The sequence below is a fragment of the Oreochromis aureus genome, linkage group 7 (genome assembly GCF_013358895.1).
Source record: "Oreochromis aureus strain Israel breed Guangdong linkage group 7, ZZ_aureus, whole genome shotgun sequence".
Classification (NCBI taxonomy): domain Eukaryota; kingdom Metazoa; phylum Chordata; class Actinopteri; order Cichliformes; family Cichlidae; genus Oreochromis; species Oreochromis aureus.
Window position 1 is genome coordinate 34,727,193 of NC_052948.1, and position 20,411 is coordinate 34,747,603.

The 20,411-nt window shown below is 38.3% G+C and overlaps 1 protein-coding gene across 1 annotated transcript in view; it reads left to right on the forward strand.

The window, feature by feature from the left end:
* Positions 1 to 19,478, forward strand: part of si:ch211-196i2.1 (collagen alpha-1(I) chain) — a 117,807-nt gene extending 98,329 nt beyond the window's left edge. Inside the window, exons 47-68 of the mRNA XM_031738971.2 lie at positions 72 to 125; positions 2,574 to 2,627; positions 4,274 to 4,327; positions 4,772 to 4,879; positions 5,043 to 5,096; positions 5,196 to 5,249; positions 5,400 to 5,453; positions 5,965 to 6,018; positions 6,286 to 6,339; positions 6,430 to 6,483; positions 6,644 to 6,697; positions 6,864 to 6,917; positions 7,209 to 7,262; positions 7,722 to 7,775; positions 8,318 to 8,335; positions 8,628 to 8,681; positions 9,049 to 9,111; positions 9,395 to 9,560; positions 10,744 to 10,853; positions 11,749 to 11,829; positions 13,934 to 14,116; positions 15,660 to 19,478. Coding sequence (XP_031594831.2) covers positions 72 to 125; positions 2,574 to 2,627; positions 4,274 to 4,327; positions 4,772 to 4,879; positions 5,043 to 5,096; positions 5,196 to 5,249; positions 5,400 to 5,453; positions 5,965 to 6,018; positions 6,286 to 6,339; positions 6,430 to 6,483; positions 6,644 to 6,697; positions 6,864 to 6,917; positions 7,209 to 7,262; positions 7,722 to 7,775; positions 8,318 to 8,335; positions 8,628 to 8,681; positions 9,049 to 9,111; positions 9,395 to 9,560; positions 10,744 to 10,853; positions 11,749 to 11,829; positions 13,934 to 14,116; positions 15,660 to 15,809 — 1,635 coding nt within the window. The 3' untranslated portion in view covers positions 15,810 to 19,478. The remainder of the gene's footprint in view (positions 1 to 71; positions 126 to 2,573; positions 2,628 to 4,273; positions 4,328 to 4,771; positions 4,880 to 5,042; positions 5,097 to 5,195; positions 5,250 to 5,399; positions 5,454 to 5,964; positions 6,019 to 6,285; positions 6,340 to 6,429; positions 6,484 to 6,643; positions 6,698 to 6,863; positions 6,918 to 7,208; positions 7,263 to 7,721; positions 7,776 to 8,317; positions 8,336 to 8,627; positions 8,682 to 9,048; positions 9,112 to 9,394; positions 9,561 to 10,743; positions 10,854 to 11,748; positions 11,830 to 13,933; positions 14,117 to 15,659) is intronic.
* The last annotated feature ends 933 nt before the right edge of the window (positions 19,479 to 20,411 follow it).

The window sequence follows — 20,411 nt, forward strand, 5'->3', positions numbered from 1 at the left end:
CACAACTCTGCAGATTGCAAACTGATGTTAATGTGCAGCTTTATTGTGCTGTGATTCTTTTCTCATTTCAGGGAATGACAGGTCCTCCTGGACGTCCAGGTCCCGATGGACCTCAGGGAGAGAAGGTAACAAAACAGTTTCTCATAAGAGTCACAGTGCTGTTAAGATTTATATAGTACATAATTCAAAATAAGAATTTTAAGAGTGCCCTCTAAGAATGTTTTTTCACGACGTTTCAGCAAACGTTTGAAGTACTTTTCATTATGCACAATGAAGTCAAGCCTAAAAGGAGGCTCAGACTCAGAAAGACAGTTCAATTGGTTTATTTTTACTGTGATGCGGGGTTAATGGATGAGTCGTAATAAAGAAGATGGTCTGCACTGGCAGGCAGGAGTTAGGCAATAGCTGTAGGCAGACTCGTTTCATCAGTCAGGGATAATCTGAGGCTCAAACCCAATAGTCTAGCAGCTTGATGAATGCCGTTACCACTTTGGTAGGAAAAGCCAGTTTAGATACACAGCTGCTCAGGAGAGTTAATGAAGGGCAGGTGTGAATGATCAGTAGCCTGCTGAAGGGAATGAAGCCTCATACCTGGACACACAAACATGGAAAGAGACTAAGGACAACAAGGGGAAAGAGACCTGGCACTAGAGGAACATATATACATGCTGCATCGATGAGTCAGTCACAATTTACAGAATATGTTCTTTCTGAATTTACAGCTCATGTTATTTTCAGCCCAAACAGACTAAGGGTAGGGTAGGTTTACTCACAATATGCTATCCATACACTGCCTCAGCACATTTCACCCCAAAATTCAGTTTATTTGAGTAATGTTGAGTTTTGGAATGGTTAAGCGTACCGTGCCAAGGGATGGGCTTGTGCGCTGTTCAGCTGGACACTGCTACAGCACACATCTAGTGCCCGAGTACAGACGTTGAAGATTTTTTCAACATCAGCTGCCTCTGAACAGCACAACTGAAAATTGCTGTTAAATAATAAATACATGTATAGGGCCACCACTGTTTTTCCGCAAGTAACCTTAAAGTACAATCCTCAGCTTTAATGTGCTTTGGCTCTTCTTCTTTTTTTTTTTTAGGCCGACAGTCATAGTTTAATGACGTATGTGCATTATAGAATAAGTATGAGAGAGGACGTGTAATATTTCTTTCAGTTCGGGTTAAGGAACGATAGAGAGAAGATCCGTGGAATAAATGAGAAGCGAAAGAGACCACCTGAAGTGAACTTAGACCTGGATCATTTAACAAAAGCAGGCCAGCAGGGGAGTGAGGGAAGGGGCAGCCAATCCTAACATGAGTGCAGAGTTTTATTTATGTATTCAATGTGGCTTCATGGAACATAGAATAAATCAAAATTTTAAATATTGTGAAAAGTAATTTTTGAGTAACAGCAAACCTTAGCAGCAAATTTTTTTATGATAGATTTGAAAACGCTGCAAGAGGCATCATAAAATCATTCACTGGAAAAATCCTTTTCTCAAGGGAATTTTAATAATTGCTGCTTCGTACATGGGTGGCTGAGAGGACCTTTTCCTTACAAGGAAAAAACTGACCTGTTTTTTAAATCAGCATATTGTTTATTTACAGTACAGAGGCCTGTACTACGAAGCAGGATTTTAGCTGATGAGCATCAGTAATAAATATAGATCCTTAAATGCAACTTTATTCCTTAATTTTTTTTCCTACATCTCTTTTATGAGTCTTCTTCATCAGGCTGCGGACAACATTTAACCTTTTATAGGGCACTATGGTATTTAGTTCCTTCTATGACCACCCTATAAAGCAGGGGTGTCAAACTCAAATACACAGTGGGCCAAAATTCAAAACTGGAACAAGTCGCGGGCTAACGTTAATATTTATTGAAATATATTTATTCCTCCAGATATAAGAATGAATCTTTTCTTATGGACTCAAACACATTTTGCTGAAAAACTGAATATGGAACAAGCAAAGCTTAATACTAAACAATATATATATTAGCTGTATAATACCAGTAGGCCAGCTCTAATAGTAATTTGGTATGGCTTCGCGGGCCAAATGTAATTAGGCTGCGGGCCAAATTTGGCCCGCGGGCCAGAGTTTGACACCTATGCTATAAAGGATTAATGTTTAAATCAATCCAGTTTAATCCAAATAAATGATTTTCTTCAAAATTCATCTCTTGTCTTTACAACAGTGGTGCCTTATACTGGTATACTGTTTATGTTCTTTATAGATTTTTAATAATCAACATTTGGTGAGTAGGTGACACTCACAGGGATCATTTTCTATGGAAGAACAGTCACATGATCTCTGAAGGACCTGTTTAGATTGGTCAGTTGCTGCCAACACCACCCCTTTCATGTGAACAGGGGAAACCCCGAGTTAAATTAGCATATTGATAACCAGCTACATGTGATCCTTTATCCTGATCAGTGAAGTGAATCCAGATAACAGAAAGCTACCCTGGGCATGCTGAACTTATTTCTGGTATAGAGCCCAGACCCTGCAGAGCTCTGATTAAAGAAATGCTTAAGCAGTGATTTGAAAAGGTCTTCATCCATCTCTCTCTAGGGCGAGCATGGGCCTGTAGGAATTACTGGACCGCCGGGTTCAGGAGGCCCTCAGGTAAACTTTTTATTCATTTTAATGTTTTTTTCTAACTTAGTGTGTAGAACATACAGGGAGTGCAGAATTATTAGGCAAATGAGTATTTTGTCCACATCATCCTCTTCATGCATGTTGTCTTACTCCAAGCTGTATAGGCTCGAAAGCCTACTACCAATTAAGCATATTAGGTGATGTGCATCTCTGTAATGAGAAGGGGTGTGGTCTAATGACATCAACACCCTATATCAGGTGTGCATAATTATTAGGCAACTTCCTTTCCTTTGGCAAAATGGGTCAAAAGAAGGACTTGACAGGCTCAGAAAAGTCAAAAATAGTGAGATATCTTGCAGAGGATGCAGCAGTCTTAAAATTGCAAAGCTTCTGAAGCGTGATCATCGAACAATCAAGCGTTTCATTCAAAATAGTCAACAGGGTCGCAAGAAGCGTGTGGAAAACCAAGGCGCAAAATAACTGCCCATGAACTGAGAAAAGTCAAGCGTGCAGCTGCCAAGATGCCACTTGCCACCAGTTTGGCCATATTTCAGAGCTGCAACATCACTGGAGTGCCCAAAAGCACAAGGTGTGCAATACTCAGAGACATGGCCAAGGTAAGAAAGGCTGAAAGACGACCACCACTGAACAAGACACACAAGCTGAAACGTCAAGACTGGGCCAAGAAATATCTCAAGACTGATTTTTCTAAGGTTTTATGGACTGATGAAATGAGAGTGAGTCTTGATGGGCCAGATGGATGGGCCCGTGGCTGGATTGGTAAAGGGCAGAGAGCTCCAGTCCGACTCAGACGCCAGCAAGGTGGAGGTGGAGTACTGGTTTGGGCTGGTATCATCAAAGATGAGCTTGTGGGGCCTTTTCGGGTTGAGGATGGAGTCAAGCTCAACTCCCAGTCCTACTGCCAGTTTCTGGAAGACACCTTCTTCAAGCAGTGGTACAGGAAGAAGTCTGCATCCTTCAAGAAACACATGATTTTCATGCAGGACAATGCTCCATCACACGCGTCTCAAGTACTCCACAGCGTGGCTGGCAAGAAAGGGTATCAAAGAAGAAAAACTAATGACATGGCCTCCTTGTTCACCTGATCTGAACCCCATTGAGAACCTGTGGTCCATCATCAAATGTGAGATTTACAAGGAGGGAAAACAGTACACCTCTCTGAACAGTGTCTGGGAGGCTGTGGTTGCTGCTGCACGCAATGTTGATGGTGAACAGATCAAAACACTGACAGAATCCATGGATGGCAGGCTTTTGAGTGTCCTTGCAAAGAAAGGTGGCTATATTGGTCGCTGATTTGTTTTTGTTTTGTTTTTGAATGTCAGAAATGTATATTTGTGAATGTGGAGATGTTATATTGGTTTCACTGGTAAAATAAATAATTGAAATGGGTATATATTTGTTTTTTGTTAAGTTGCCTAATAATTATGCACAGTAATAGTCACCTGCACACACAGATATCCCCTAAAATAGCTAAAACTAAAACTACTCCAAAAACATTCAGCTTTGATATTAATGAGTTTTTGGGTTCATTGAGAACATGGTTGTTGTTCAATAATAAAATTATTCCTCAAAAATACAACTTGCCTAATAATTCTGCACTCCCTGTATATACATGTAAAATTAAATTTGCTTTCTCTTTCTCATGTTTCTAGGGGATAATGGGGTCACATGGTGTCAGAGGAGATCCTGGGAGGCTCGGACCACCTGTAAGTGCCTTCTAGTATCAGACAGTTGTTTCAAAGTTTCAAACTAATATTTCAGCATTGTGCTACTTTCTGTTCTATCCCAGCAAACACCAGTCAGTTAAGTGTCTGGTTCAGAACTTTAGGTCGAGCAGAATACTACAACAGTCAAAATTTTTATTATGATCTTTAAAATAAATCATCGCCAAAGTAATTTAATAAACGCCTGTGACCACTGAAGTACCTGCAGGTGTACAAGATGTACTGTGTACAAGAGGTGTACTCAGCACAGTTCTTTACTTGACCTGCCATCTAATTGTATACAGAATTATACAGAAGTATTCTACTTCAAAATCACATTCTCTTATGTTATCTTATGTTAAATGTAATCAGATTTGAAGGACAAGTAAAATTCAAAGATGTTACTAATGTGTCACGAGACTTGTACCACATTTGTGACTCCTGCAGGGTCCAGTAGGACATGCAGGACCAAAGGGACATGAGGGAAGTAAAGGAGAACCTGGGGAACTGGGACTCAAGGGAGAGCCAGGACCTCCAGGCCCACCAGGGGAGCCGGTTAGTTTGATTTAGGTCTTATATGTATACTCCACTGTATAACATTTATTAAACTATAATGGTGCTTTGCCATCTTAATAATTACATTAAATCTAAAAACTGCATCTGTCTATAATATATGACCTCTTAAAATCGTCCTCATTAACCTTGATCACTTGTGCAGGGCGATGATGGTCTTCCAGGAATTCAGGGTCCTGGAGCTCTGCCAGGGTTAGAGGTGAAAACCAAACCACTATTTTGAATTGTAAAGACTGTACTTTTCCTGCTTAACAGCCCTGACTTTGTAACTTCTGTTTCTATCTTCTCTTTTCTTTAGGGGCCTCCCGGAGAGGTGGGACCCCAGGGTCTCTCAGGTCCTATAGGTGTTCCTGTGAGTGCAGTATATAGCATGAAGTCACTATAGATGATGAAAAAATGCCCGCTTGTTTAAAATTACTCTTCCTGCTTACAGAGTGTACACGTGATGTGTTTGTGTGCCTGAAAGATAGCCGCAAATGAGAAAATAAAATTGTTCTTACAGGGAGTTCAAGGAAGACCGGGACCTGAAGGCAAACAGGGCATGAAGGGGGAGAAGGTACAATCCTCATATCATATCATATCATATCTATCTGTCCATCTGTCCTTCTGTCCATCCAGAAATGCTGCATTTTAAGCACACCACATCTTAGTCAACTAGCAACAAGTGCACAAAAACACTAAAGAGGCCCTAGTAATATGTTGCACAAAATGCAATATTCAGCTGCACCCACACAGGAAGCATTTTGCAGCGATATGGGGACCAGAGAACACAGAAGATGAATGACATTTGATGATTTAAGCAACTATGGGCAAAAAAAATGATGATTCCAGCAAGAGTCACATGACAGGGTAGTAACCTGGAATGCCTATAATCACCTTTCAGCTTTAGAGTAATGCGCAACAAGTTTCATGAGACATTTGTCCATTCTTATGATCCCTCATAAGAATGGACAAAATGTCTATATCTTCTTTATTGTCACCTTTGGGTGCCATACATCTGAGTGTATATATAAGTTCTTGCCTTTTACTTTTCAAATAACTTTCCCCCTTTGTGTTTTGCTCTACAGGGAGAAGAAGGCAAAACTGGTTCACCAGGGAAGAGGGGTCATGTTGGAAGGAGGGTAAGGTGAAAGGTGGTTTATGTAATGTAAAGATGTAGCGCCATAGTTTAGTCATTTACACGCTAAGAAGCAAAAGATTCCCCGTGTGATTGTGGGAGGAGGAACAAATTCTCTGGGAGTTATGTTGAGAAGAGTATCCACGGCATGGAAAGTGGCTGGAAATGGCTTTAAGGATGTAACAGTGAGTCCACAGTTGTGATGAAGCTAAGATGATCTCTATTCAATATTATTATTTTTCTTTTTTTATCATGGCGTATTCATCCTCAGGGGAAAAGGGGCAAGGCTGGAGTGAGAGGGCCCAGGGGAGAGAGAGGACCAAAGGTGGGAACACAACCATATGCTCTGTGTAACCCCTACAGTTGGTTTCAATATGAGATAGGACCTAACAGTAGACTGTGCTTTATTGTTTAGGGTGAAAAGGGAGACACAGGACCGGTGGGGCTCCCTGGATGGTCAGGACTCATTGTAAGTGAATTTGTGCACCTACCTTCCATACGTCATACATCATTGTTGAAATTGCTTCTTCAGTGGTCTACCACATCCAGTGAGTTGGAGACAAATGAATGATTTTAACAAATAGAATGCATTTATTTTTATGTGATGTGTTTTTGTGTTCTTTACCAAGGGAATCCCTGGCTTACGTGGAGACTCAGGTGATCAAGGTCAAAGGGGTGAAAAGGTAAACAAGTAAAAAGATAACTAAGAACAACTACAGTACTGTTCCAAAGTTTTGGGTCATCCCTGAATTCTTTATATTTTGCTTCCAACTACTTATTCAGGCTTTCTAAAGGTCTTTCAAAGTGTTTTTCATCCTGTCTGTTAACATATGTTTCATATCTTCTTAGGGTGACAAAGGAGACATGGGACTGCCTGGACTACCTGGAGTTGATGGCATGAAGGTAGGAGCAGTTAACAGATTTAAACAGAAAAACAGACGTAAGCAAAACAAACAGGATCATTTAAGTTGCAGTCTTTTGTGGGATGATGGTAAATGACTGGTTACTATGTTTGGATATATCAAGATAATTTGGAAAATAACAAAAGGAAGACAAATGCCAAATGAGATTCACATAGTGGTTCATTCTGATCAAAGAACGCTCATCCAGGTGCTTCTGGTTTTTATTTACTGGGGCCATTAAAAACACTAAAAACATTACATCACTGCTGCTTTGGGATTTTCCTTTTTTTAGGGTATCCGTGGTCTTGTTGGATTGCCTGGTCCTGAGGGTCCAAAAGGGGAACAGGTATACAAAACTAAAACTGCAGCATTGTTAGCTCTCAGGTTTAGAGCCTTGAATTTTCCAATGTGCAACTGTGTTTAAAACAGCGGTCCCCAACCTTTTTTGCGCCACGGACCGGTTTATGCCCGACAATATTTTCACGGACCGGCCTTTAAGGCGTCGCGGATAAATACAACAAAATAAAACAAGTACCGGTACCGAAAAAAAGTTTTATTCATAACACACGTGAAAAGACCCAGGAAAACCGAGTTAACGATAAAAACGATAACAAAATAACGCTGAAAACCGATAAAAACCCTGAAAACCATACATTTCACACCAGAGCCTCAACTCTCGCGGCCCGGTACCAAACAACTCATGGACCGGTACCGGTCCGAGGCCCGGGGGTTGGGGACCACTGCTTTAAATGATGTTAAAGACTGACAGATGTTTATGTTTCTCACTATACTGATGTTGTCTTAGGGAAACATTGGTCTGCCAGGGCCCAGGGGCATGTCAGGGATGCCTGGATTGCCTGTAAGTATTATCTCTCTCTAAATCTTTAATATACTTTTGAATATGGCAAGCTTATGCAACATCTTTTATTTATGATACATTTTTTCAGCCCTCTTTAACTGTTGTATTTTTCTTTTTCTGTTTGTCATTTTTTCTCTATGATATGCTAAGTTTAGTCAGGAAGATATATCTTGGACTTTTTCAGTATTTTATGTTTTCAATTCAAGAATTTCACATCTTTTGCTCAGACACTTTCTGCCAGGGTATGTCTGAAAAATGAAGACAAATGTTATTGTTTTATAATAACCCCTGCCATTTCTTCAAAATGCAGCCTGCTATCTGTTAGCCTACCCTGTTCTTCAGCTACCAGCCTGTTAAATCAATCAACCCACTGTGTCTTAAGGAGAAAAAATGTCCATTGACTAAGATTATGAAATCAGCAAGGCTACAGGTGACAGGCTCTTAATGCAGCTGATAAAAGCAGTCGGAAGTCGATAAATGCACTTCATACTGAAAAATCACACTAATGCCCTTTGCTTCCCCTGTCCTCTCTTTTCTTGCAGGGTTTGTTTGGATTAAAGGTATGAAATCATCACCTCCAGCTCTCTTGTTCTTCTACATCAAACACTCTTCAGCTCTTACTCACCAGTCTGTGAAGAAAATGGCCTGTTCTTTTTTTCCCTCCTCTGTTTTTTAAGTGACTCACATAATCATAAAGATGTCACACTTGGAAGTTTGCAGTCTAATGCGATCATGCAGCAGTCTTTATTTCCTTATCGGTGTATGTGATAATTAACAGTTTGATATTGCCATGTGGAAGAGTACAGAATTGTATTGTTATATTGTTGCTATTATATATAATTCTCCCTGCAGGGATTGAAAGGCTATCAAGGTCTGCCTGGTCCACCTGGCAGGAAGGGGCTGCCGGTAAGTCTACAACAGATGGGTAAAAAAACACAAGGTTATCATGTTTGCTTTAACAATGCAAACAGTTTTCTGTCTGTTGCAATACCTGGGCGCAGGGCTTTCCTATCTATACTGGTCCTACTTCATCTGATCTGGGTGGAGAAGAACTGTGTTTGCCCCAAATTTCCTCTCATGGGTTAGCAAAGCTTGTTTGCAAAGCTTGAAACAAAACTCAAACAAGGGTGTACAGTTTAATTCTAATTACCGTGAATTACATTATACTAAGATATTATAACAGAATTATTCCCAGTTATGTCAAATGATTGATATAAGACTTTTTATGTAATAGTTTAGGTTTAGTCATTTGAAGATTAATCTTGTGTTTTAGGGTCCACCTGGCATTCCCGGACTTCCCGGAAAGTCACTGAACGTGACCTTGTCTCAGCTCAAGGCAAGTAAACTGTTTTGCCAATTAGATTTTGGAATTGTTGTTTTCTGTTATGAAATATTCGATTAATGTTGCCTATTAAAAAACATTTCTTTCCAATAATTGGAAACAGCATGTGTTTAAAAAAGAAAGAAAGAAATTAAAGATATAGAGATATAAAGAAATACGATTTTTTTTTTTAAAAAACCCCTTCGTATCAAAATCATTATTTTTCATTAAATTTACATGGGCTCTAAATATTAAACTTCACCGGCTCATATTCTCCTCATTGTCTTCCCATATCCAGGACCTCATGTACATGTCAGATAAGCCCAACTATCTTCTGATCCAGACGTTGCTGGATACTCTTCAGGAGGAGCTTCGGCTGCTTTTGGATCCTCCTGATGGCAGCAAAGAGCATCCAGCTACTACCTGTCTGGAGCTCTGGCTCTGTCACCCTGAATACAGCAGTGGTCAGTTACTGAGATTTTAAAGTAAAGCAACACTGAATGATTGTGTACAGGGAATCCCTAAGCTAGGTGGAGTAAAATAAAGGTTAAATGAGTGTGTCCGCCTCCATTACAGCTTTATGCTATAATAGAATAGATTTACAGAATAAAATACATTTCAGAGGAAAACTGAAAAAAGTTTAGTTTATTTTTCTCTTATTTGGTTTTGAGTAACAGCTAAATTGAGGCTTTGTAGATGATTGGCCTGCATATTCTCTGTGTAGTGTGGTTGAGCGGTTTACTTTATCGTCATCGGACCTTATAATCAAGGCCATCTAAACCAAACTTCACCTTACAACAAAGCGTCCGTCTGTTTAAGTACTTCTAAAATAATTTGAGTCATATAATCAACTGGCAGCATCTACTAGGTTCACATCCACCTCTTTCCCAAGGTCAGCTCTGATAGGCTCCCTGTGCTCATAGTTGGATAAGCTGCTTAAGATTATGGATTAAACCTATTTATATATTGTTATTAGAGCAAAACCAGTTGAAGTGCTTTGGTTTTTAACATTACCCCTGTACGTCACCTACCTCTGAAGCATGGAGAGTAAGTAGCCTTGTGAAATGTTTGCATTTATTTAGGCTCATTTAACACAGATGGTAGATTTAAAATCTTGTCTTGCTGTGTATGTTTTACTGCCACTTTGCTAAGAGTCCCCAAGCGCTGATATCAAGTCTCAAAATCTGTCAGTAAAATGCATGAATTCTTTTCCTGGCAGCATTGTGTATATAGATAAATGCTTTGTTTTAAAAGAGATTATTTTGAAGAGATTTTTTTATACAACTTTATTTTATCAGCATATAATATATTGACAAATAAGGTCAACCTTACTGTATATGTTGTTACATATTTTAATGTATACTTATATATAAATGATAATGAATATGGGTAATTCTGTTTGACTATCAAAGATCCAAATTTGCAGATCATCAGCAATCCTCTGTTGCTTGTTGCCACAGGGATATTAATAGTTCACAGAAGACATATTTTTACACTTCAGCATCTTTAATGCTTTCCTTTTACAGGCCAGCATGTTGAAGTTCTTGTGTTCCCTGTATGTCACTGGTTTTACTGTCAGCATGGAGCATACTGTAATACTTTGATCCCTGGGTTTCTCATTGAGTTCCTGCTAACCTTTCTGTACAGGAATGTATTACATTGACCCCAACCAGGGCAGTCCTGCCGATGCCCTGCTGGCTTACTGCAGCTTCTCTTCAACATCAAAACAGACCTGCCTTCATCCTCAAGACTCTCAGGTATAAAGACATCAGCAGAGAAAGTCTGCAGGAAATTGTACCTCTGAATCAAGGACATGGCCACTATCATTTAATGTATTTGTATTGTAGGTGAATCGTCATTCATCTCATGCTTCTGCAGTAGTGATTTTAACTTAAACCTGTAGCTTTGTCTCTAAACAGGAAATTTCTTTTGCACTTTTACACTTTTTCTCCTTTTTTTAACTTAAATGTGAACAGTTATGAAGCTATGAGTGGGAATAACGTAGTAATGAGCACCTAAAATAAAAATGTTTGATTTGCTAATTTCACTGCTGAGATCTTCTGTAGAATACAAATTATCAGATTTCACTATTCCAAAATGTCTTGTCTCTTATATAAAACTAAATTAAATGAGCTATATCAAATATATTAGATAAAATGTATTTAGCTGAATTCACATGTCACCCCTCATTTATTAAATGTTTCAAATTCAATCTGTTTGCATCAGTTAGAGGTATGCATGAAGAAAGCTAAGTTGTCTGGTTGCAGGAAGGAATGGAGCAATGCATGGCTAAATTACTTTATATTCATCTGAAGGGTATCAGGTCATGTAAAGGACAGAACCTATTATTATTCTCATTGTATTGTGTTGTCCTGGTTTCATGGTTGGTTCAGTCTGTTTAAAACCACAAAACACACTCACCTTTCACCCTATCTATGCTAATATTGTCCAGCCTACATAAATAATTGACTCAATAAACCAAAGAGAAATGTGAATTGGTCTTGGTTAGCATGAGTCGAACGCTGCTTTAGTCATGTCTGAGCAGCATGGTAATTCAGGATTTCATTAGCAACAGTCTGAAAATGTTGACTACACAAAAGTGGGACATACATTCGGTTTTGGAAATTGTGCCTTCTTTTTATCTGCCTACAGTTGCCAATGAAAGCTTGGATGGAGGACTTTTCTGAGGAAGGATCTTTTCAGTGGCTCAGCAAGCTGGATGAGGGATTTCAGGTGAGTGAATACCTCTGGGTGGCACTGCCAAAATTAAACATTAATTCTAGGGCCTGGGTTCTGCTGGGCAAGAAATTCTTGGTGATAAATGTATAAAGTTGGCTAGATAAACAAAATAGGCAAAAGTTTCTCAAGTGGGGAAAATGTACTCTCACTTTATTAGGTACACATGTTCAACTACTTGTTAACACAAATATCTAATCAGCCAATCATGTGGCAGCAGCTTAATGCATGTAGTTATGCAGACATGGTCAAGGCGACCTGCTAAAGTTCAAACCAAGCATCAGAACAGGGAAAAGAGACATTGCTAATGACATGGTGTCATGTATATGTAGTGGAGATGAGGACCTAAATGCACACTCACAGATCGACAGAGTTAAACAAAAATGAGCCATTTATTTGGACTGTTGACCAGAATACAAAAGGTGAAACACAAAAATACAAAAGGGAACTAAAAAAGGCTACTTACAGAAACCTAAACTGGGAATAAACACTCTGGAAAAAACCACTGAAGCTGAGAAACACAAGGCAAAAAAAGTCAACTGATGCTCTGCTGTATATATAGACGGCAACTGCATATTTCTAAAAGGGTGACTGGGGGGCTGGAAACAGAAAATAGGGGAAAACGAGACGCATCTAAACAGACTCAAAACAGACGAGATTAAAGAAACAAAACTCAAGACGACAAACAAGGAACCACAACCTCCCAACAACAAACAGGAAGTGAGATAACTAAATGGGGAAAACACAGACATGACTAGACTAAATACAAGGGAAAAGACACAAGAGGATGAAACACTGGGAGAAGAGCTAAAGTCTAAAGCACGGGTATCAAAAATAAGGCCCTGAGCCCTGATCATTTGATGCCTTTCTTTTTCTTAAATAAAAATGTATTTTATGCTTGAGTAAATAAAACACTGATATTCAGTTGTTACTGGACACACATACATTGAGTTCATCGAACTTCATTTGCTCAAACAGTCGCCTCCTGGAGCTGGGACTGCAGGTTCCACTTGAGCCTGTAAATATGGTTGGAAACTAAAACAATGATCTAAAATAGGCTAAATAGCAGGAAACACCTCCTCACATTACACAAAGAAAACTGGAGATGATAATAATAATAATGCAATTATATTACCACACATACAGTGTTGGGGAGTAACGCAATACATGTACCGCCGTTATGTATTTAAATACAAAATATGAGTAACTGTATTCCGTTACAGTTACCCTTATTCAGAATACAGTTACTTTGTTGAAATAAATGGATTACGTGGTGGTCTTTCCCTGTTTCATATGTTAGGCTGTCCCCTCTCTATTTTTGGTAATTCCACGCCGGTGGAAACCCAAATAAAACACGCATTAAGAGGCTCTAATGCCTGTGTCTCAATCACTCGGCCCATGTCACCTCTATTTGCGGCCCACATAATGACGTGACAATATATTTTGTGTGTTTTTTTTTCGGAGGAAAACACTCACTGTGTTTGTGTTTTCCTCCAAAACAATAAGTTCCATTGAAGTGGCCTTTCAACGCCTCTCTCTGCCTCTCGCTAGCAAAGTTGACAAAGTAAAGTAAAGCTAGTTTTCGGCTACGAGACCGACATAGAACCCGACGTATTAGCCAGAGGTCCGTTTATGGTTTTACACCATTACGGTTCAGAGCTGCGGACCTGTTTTATATACGCGCGGAATAGTTTTCTATTCGAGATCGCTGCAAAAAGTGCAGCCTTACCTAATGTCAACCTACTGTTACTCATTTTATATTAAGATTTAAAAATCTACTTGGTATTGGTATGGCGAGTAGCCTTCAGTAATAGTAATTAATCACACAGCAATAGTACATTCATGTAGTTGCAAAAAGCATGAGAATATATTAAGTAATCCAAAGTATTCAGAATACATTACTCTCATTGAGTAATGTAACGGAATATGTTACAAAATACATTTTGGGGCGTGTACTCTGTAATCTGTAGTGGAATACATTTTAAAAGTAACCTTCCAAACACTGCACACATATAATTAATGTATTTTTTTTCCTTTTATTTAGTGTCTTTGGCCTGATTTATAATAAAGCCTTTCCGATAACTCTAATATGTTTTTATAGTTTTATTATCAAGGTGCTAATGTGGTCCAGATGCGCTTCCTGAGATTGCACAGTGGCACAGCTGTACAGAAGGTTACCTACTCCTGCCATCCAGGACACAGACTGGGCCCAGCCAGCCGAGATGTCAAATTCCTCACTGACTCAAGGACACAAAGTTACCTCGGAGCAGTTCAAGATTGTGTGGTATGTAACAGGACTACTGGAAAATATCTTCCTGTTTTACTTTTTTTGCACCTCCTTTTTGCCAGATTTGCAAAAGGTTGGACAGATTAACTCAACATGGGCAGGGTGTAGAAGGACATAAAGCTCTGTTAATCCAAGGTAGTTTGGTAGGAATTCCCAAAGGCCCGAAATAAAAAAAAAAGTTTAAAAAGTGAGAAAAATATCTGGCATCTGTACAAATGTAGTGGATATCTGTAAGAGGAGTGAAGATGTTTGAAGATACCACCTTTATACAAAACCAAAACTAAAATACTTTATACTGTACTGAATATCCTGAATGTTATATATACATATATATATAAGTAAATAGCATGTTGTTTGTGGAGCTCAATGTGCAAAAAATATATAAAGTTTTCAAAAATCATGACTTGCTTATTAAACAGAGAAAAAAAAAGAAAAGTAGTTTCATGTAAAATTTGAAACAGAAATTCCAAAAAAACTCCACAAATACAGGTGTGGTTACTGCAGTCGTATTGAAGCTGTATTTTTTGGTCCTGATATGTGCGTACATGTCATTCTGTCACTCTGTGTGTAAACACAATACCTTTAAAAGTTTTAAATAAATTCTGATACAACTTTGTTCAGGTGTACAGTGGGGTCATGTTAACAATCCTTTCAAAATTGGCTTACAACCATCAAGGTCTTCAAGGTCAACCTAATGATTTATTGGCTGAAATTTGACAAAAGGTTTAATACCTTAGAAACTATGATTCTTACAGGTGTGGTGTGTCAACATATAGAAAGTAGCATGTAAAGATTTCAATTACTATGTCACATTTGACCTCAAGGTCAATAGGTTGATCTCAAGGTCAAAGTGATAATAACACTATATCTAGTATTTTAAAACTGTTTCTTACAGTCATTGTTTATATTGACAACATATAGGCATAGGGAATGATATATGAGCATTCTAAATATCGCAATATTTTATTAGGACTTTGTTATGTACATTGCAGTTACAGGTTATAATCATTTAAATACATAACAGCTTGAATACATGTACGATGACCCTGAATAAGATTTACTTTGGGGGTTTTGGGGTTTTTTTTGAAAACAAAGTAAACTTTACAATCAAAAACTTTTTTTCACTTAATATTTATGACTAAACATTTAAGTGAATTTTACTAAACAATTGAATGAATGCTACAAATATAATATATTCACATAAATAAAAATAGTAAAAAAAAATATTTATACTCAAAATGATGTCAGGTAATGAGTTTCAACAGGGAAAATAAGAAAAGCCTGCACTTTGCACTTTCTACTGCACTAAAAGTGCATTTCATTACTATTCCCTTAAAAGTAAACATTGGTCCGAGAGTGAGCTGTGTGGGCGGGGGGTTGCGCTGCGCTCTCGCAGTTATTCTTGTTTCTTTGATCATAACAGAGAGAGTACCATTTATGTATATTCAATTCAAGAGAAAGAGAAACTTATCTAAAGCTGATCTCTACTTAGGGTTTACTACTGTAAATGTTCAAATGTAATCTATTTTTTGTCCATCAGCCTGGAGAGGAGATGGAATCTGGTCCTCGGGAGTCTGTGCTGGAGTTTGAGGACCTCCATCTCCTTCCTCTGAGAGACGTGGCACTAATGGGAGGAGGAAACACGACATACCAGTTTGGCCTCACTGTTGGACCTGTGTGTTTCAGCTAGAGGTGGGAGAAAGCTGCACCATCCCGGAAGACTCTCAGGTCCAGGACACAAACTCTCTTTAAATCATGGACAAGTGGAACCTTCCAGTCTGTGAAGTTTTTGCTTCTTTATCCTCTAGTGTTGGAGGATTTTATCCCTCAAGTTCAGTGACTTTGTATGACTGAATCTTTGAGGCCAATAGTGCCCCCAGGCTTTTTTTCACGGAGAAGGCAATTTCGTTTACAGAGACATTAAATAATTTAAGTGTATGTTTTTTGTTTTTTTTTTTACATGCATCCTTCATACAGTGTTTTGTTTTTTGTTATGCAGTTATGCAGGGATTGTGTTACAGCTTGCTCACTGTGTATATAAAACGTCAGACTGTCCTAGCTGATGTCTATAACAATGTGTTCTTTACAGGGACACAGCTTCTGTTGTCCCATAGGCCTGTAAAGCTCTCACTGTAAATCCACTATTCTAGTACTGTAAGTGAACCTAGGTGTCATTTTTCTCAAGGTGCTAATTTTATTCAAAAGACCACCATTTATTTAATACAAAAACCAATAGAAAGGGACAGTTATATTACTTGATTTTTTCTGTCTGTTGTCAACAAGATCAACTGTCTTCATCTCTTGAAATACAAATTATTGTTTATTGTTTTCAGTGTTTCATGTTGCTATGTTTTTTTTCTTTTCTTTCTTTAAATTTGTCTCAGGTATGACTACACACGTTGGCACTGAATCCGATGTTGCCACTCTGTTGTCCAGTTTTGTAGTTTGGCCTTTAAACCAAACCTAGAAAATCTTGATTTCAAACATTGGATAAATACACATAAAGACCAAAATCCAACAGTGATTTGCTAATGGTAAATGAAAACACAATATGTGATCCATCCCTCATCTTGTAGCTAGAGATACTCACCAGAGAACTAAATGTGATGCAGCACGAGAAAAGGCCAAGTATCCTGGCTGTGCACAGAAACAGCCAAGGAACAACCAGACTTTCTAATATTTCCAATGTTTATGATCACTGCCTGCAAATATCTCTCAAAACAATATCTGTGAAATGCATTTTATTCAAGAGTTTAATATGCATAACTTTGCATATAAGCAACACACAATTTTGACCCACATGCTCATCCAGCAAAGCTCTCAGCTATGAGGGGAAAATCCTCACTCAGCACAGCCATACTTACCTACGGGGTGAGCTGGCCAGACAGCCAGTGAAATGTGGCCCTTTAGCGATGCTGGTGACTTTTCTGACTTGTGGCGGTAACGCTGTGTGGATTGACAGTCGCTACAAGTGACTGTTAATCTATTTGCATCATTACTGAAGTAGAATAATTTACAGAACGGATACAGTTTCAAATAGAAAATAAAGATAGATAAATGTTTTTTGCACGCTAATATAGAAGTTTTTAAATTTTAGGAAACAAAACCTTAAAAATCTTGGACAAATCTGTATTTCTCCACAGCTGAGAATAGCTGAGAATAGCTGAAAAAAAGAAGTAGTAATTATTAACTCCAGATTCATTCGTGGTTGTGCATAGTATCATGGTGGCGTAAAAACTGTAGCGCCCGTATGTCTCAGGTAATTCCTCAAAGTTTTTTTTTTCTAACAGAATTCCACTTCAGTTTAGAGAAAAGCATGATTAGTGTAATGACAGTACTTCTTTTGGCTGCTTAGGTGTTGCCCCAGCGGATCATCTTCCTCCATCTCTAGCTCTCCTGTCACATCAACCCTCTGCATGTCCTCCTCCACTATATCCATGAACCTCCGCTGAGGTCTACTTCTTTTCCTCCTGCCTTCAGGAGCATCTTCAACATTCTTTGTCCTGTGTCCCTCCTTTTCACATGTCCAAATCATCTCAGCCTCACCTCTCTAACTTTGTCTCCAAACCGCTCAACCTGAGCTATCTTTCTGATGTACTCATTTCTAATCACGTCCATCCCGGTCACTCACAATAAAAATCTTAACATCCTCAAATCGTGAAATCTGCCCCCCCACCCACCCTTCTGCCTTCTGTCATCTGTCTTTCTGTCAGTGCCACCATCTCCAAACCATGCATCATAGGTTTCACTACCACGACCATTAAATTTTGAGAAGATGTTTCCGCATCCAATAACTAAGTAGATAATAAAGTAAATAAACAAATTAGTAGTACATTTTGAATTGGGTCACACCTTTGAAACCTTACAGAAAAAACCCCCTAAATTGTCAGACAAAAGTGGGTAATAATCCAATACAGTTTAGCATCACATAGACTGCATGCAATGAAAGCCTGCAAAGACATGACTGGTCAATACAACTACAAGTGGAAACCAGAGCTTCCGGTACCAGTGCCTTGGTACAATCTACATAGAGATAGAGATTACCAGCCGTATTAAAGTTAATAGTAGTTTCCAGTTCCATATTTGTAATTCATGTGCTTTATGACAGCAGCTTTGCGTGACTCACAGTTGGAAAAAAATCCTTATTTACCTGACACTGATCCTTTGTGCAGCCTATTTTTTGTGCAGCCTGAAACAAACTGTTTTGATTTGACCCTTTAAGCCAGCTTTGTTGTGATTGGCTGTCCCTTGCAAACAGAAATTTCTGACAGCAAGTGGGTGGGTCTTTAGTGCTCACATCCAGAACTTTGACTCAAAAATGACCATTTTAATATTTATTCTGTCTTTGACATCACAGATCCAGTATAAGTAGAAAAAAATAAGTAATCTAAGCATTTACAGCTCTCTCTAACGACTTTTTTTAAAATGATCATTTAATTCAAAAAAATTGAATCAAAACTAGGTCTAGAAATATCCTGATTATCTAACTTACTGTTTTCCCCCATTTTCTTTAATGTCTTTGACAAAAACCAATGGAATCTGACAATTTGTCACATTTTAAATAAATGTTTCCTATCCTTCTCTCCCACACATTTAGTCCTACATCAAAGTTTTTACCCTTTTAACATGGGAAATGTGACATTCAGCCATATGAGATGTGTTATGCAAAGCAAAAAGTGAGACTAAACACATATAACCAGTAGTAGAGTAGTACCCTGACCCTGCTAAGCTTCTTTGGCTCACTGTAAAAAAAAAAAAGAAAAAAAAAAAAAAAAATTACCCACTTAGCTTTGAGCAATTTCTGTTTACCTGAATTTCTTCCTTATTCAATCTGCAAAGCGCTTGGGTCCAGTGGCAGGAGGAAAATCTCGTAGCTGCTCTGCAGAATTTGTGCTTGTGTCCCAGAGTCGGTCAGCTGTGAGTGATGAGCAGTGTGCTGTAAAGTGTGCACGGAGAGTAAGATGTCAGGGAGTTGGTGGTGAGAGCCCAAACAACATCAGTCCAACTGGAGAACTAAAAAAAACATCATTCTCAAACTAAAGTCTGCCGGGAACCAGAGAGCCAGAGGTCAACCAGATGAATTACAATTAAACATCTCAGTCACAGTTGTTTCATTCTGGCTTTGTGTTAAATATTTAATATTTTCTTTTTGTATTTAGATTTTATAATAGCATTTTATATGATTGCCTTAGCTGGCTGAGACTGATCATTGTTACTTTGCTTGTTTTGTAAAATTATCACTCTTAAAAATATGAAACAAAATGCTGGGCATCTAACTTGTGTGATCCCTCCATCAACTTGTTCAAAGTGTGTCAGCTGAATTAAAAAAATATATACATATACGTAACCAAATATTGTCTCAGTGTAATTTTATTATTGTAAGTTTTGGAATTATTTGGTCAGTGAAAACCATCCAACATATTTTGATTGTTTTTGATGAAACTAAGGTAGGAAGCTATAATTTTGTTTTTTTTGATATATGATAGTGTTAGAGGACTTACCAAACAAATGTATATGACTTGACAGCATTAAAAAAGTGAAATTAAAGGTTTATTTATTTTTTTAAAAAGTGCCCAACCAAACAGTTGATTTGTCACTTTATGGCGCTAATGCTAACATAACCTAAATGTTATTAAAATTGATTATTTGCCATAAAATCAGCCCACTGGACCCATTTTGTTTATCCATTGCTGTTGATAAATTACATTAAGTGTTAGCACAGCAAGAATATGCTGCAATAATTTCCTCAGTAATAATTGTTTTTAACTTTCTGAGTTAATATTGGTAAAGATGGTAAAAATAACATGTGGAAATCACAAATATCACAACTAATTACCTTTTGACCAAAATACAGTAGCTGGTAAATTAATATTACTAAGCTGTCAAAATTATAATTTCATGTTTAACAAGTACTATATGGACGCTAAGCAATTATATGGCTAAAAGTCACATGTTCCTGTGGCAGATTTGTGGTGGTGTCTCATGATACCATCCACCTTCAACCACAGTGTGTTTGAGGTCATCGTTTCATATGAAGCCAACAGGGCTGGCACTCTCCACCAGTATATTATTGCCAACAAACCAGATGAGTGGGGCTTTAAATTGTTCTGCCAAGCAAGTTCATCTGGCATCATCCACGACTTGCTGCTGTATCAAGGGGGATCTACATTCTTCAATGCTCCCCTCAGTGAAAAGGAACAGAAGCCACCTCTAGGGGCCAAAGTTGTAAAAAACACTTTGCAAACCCCAAAAAACCTCAGCTCTTCACAAGTTTCAGCTTGGTCCAGAACTT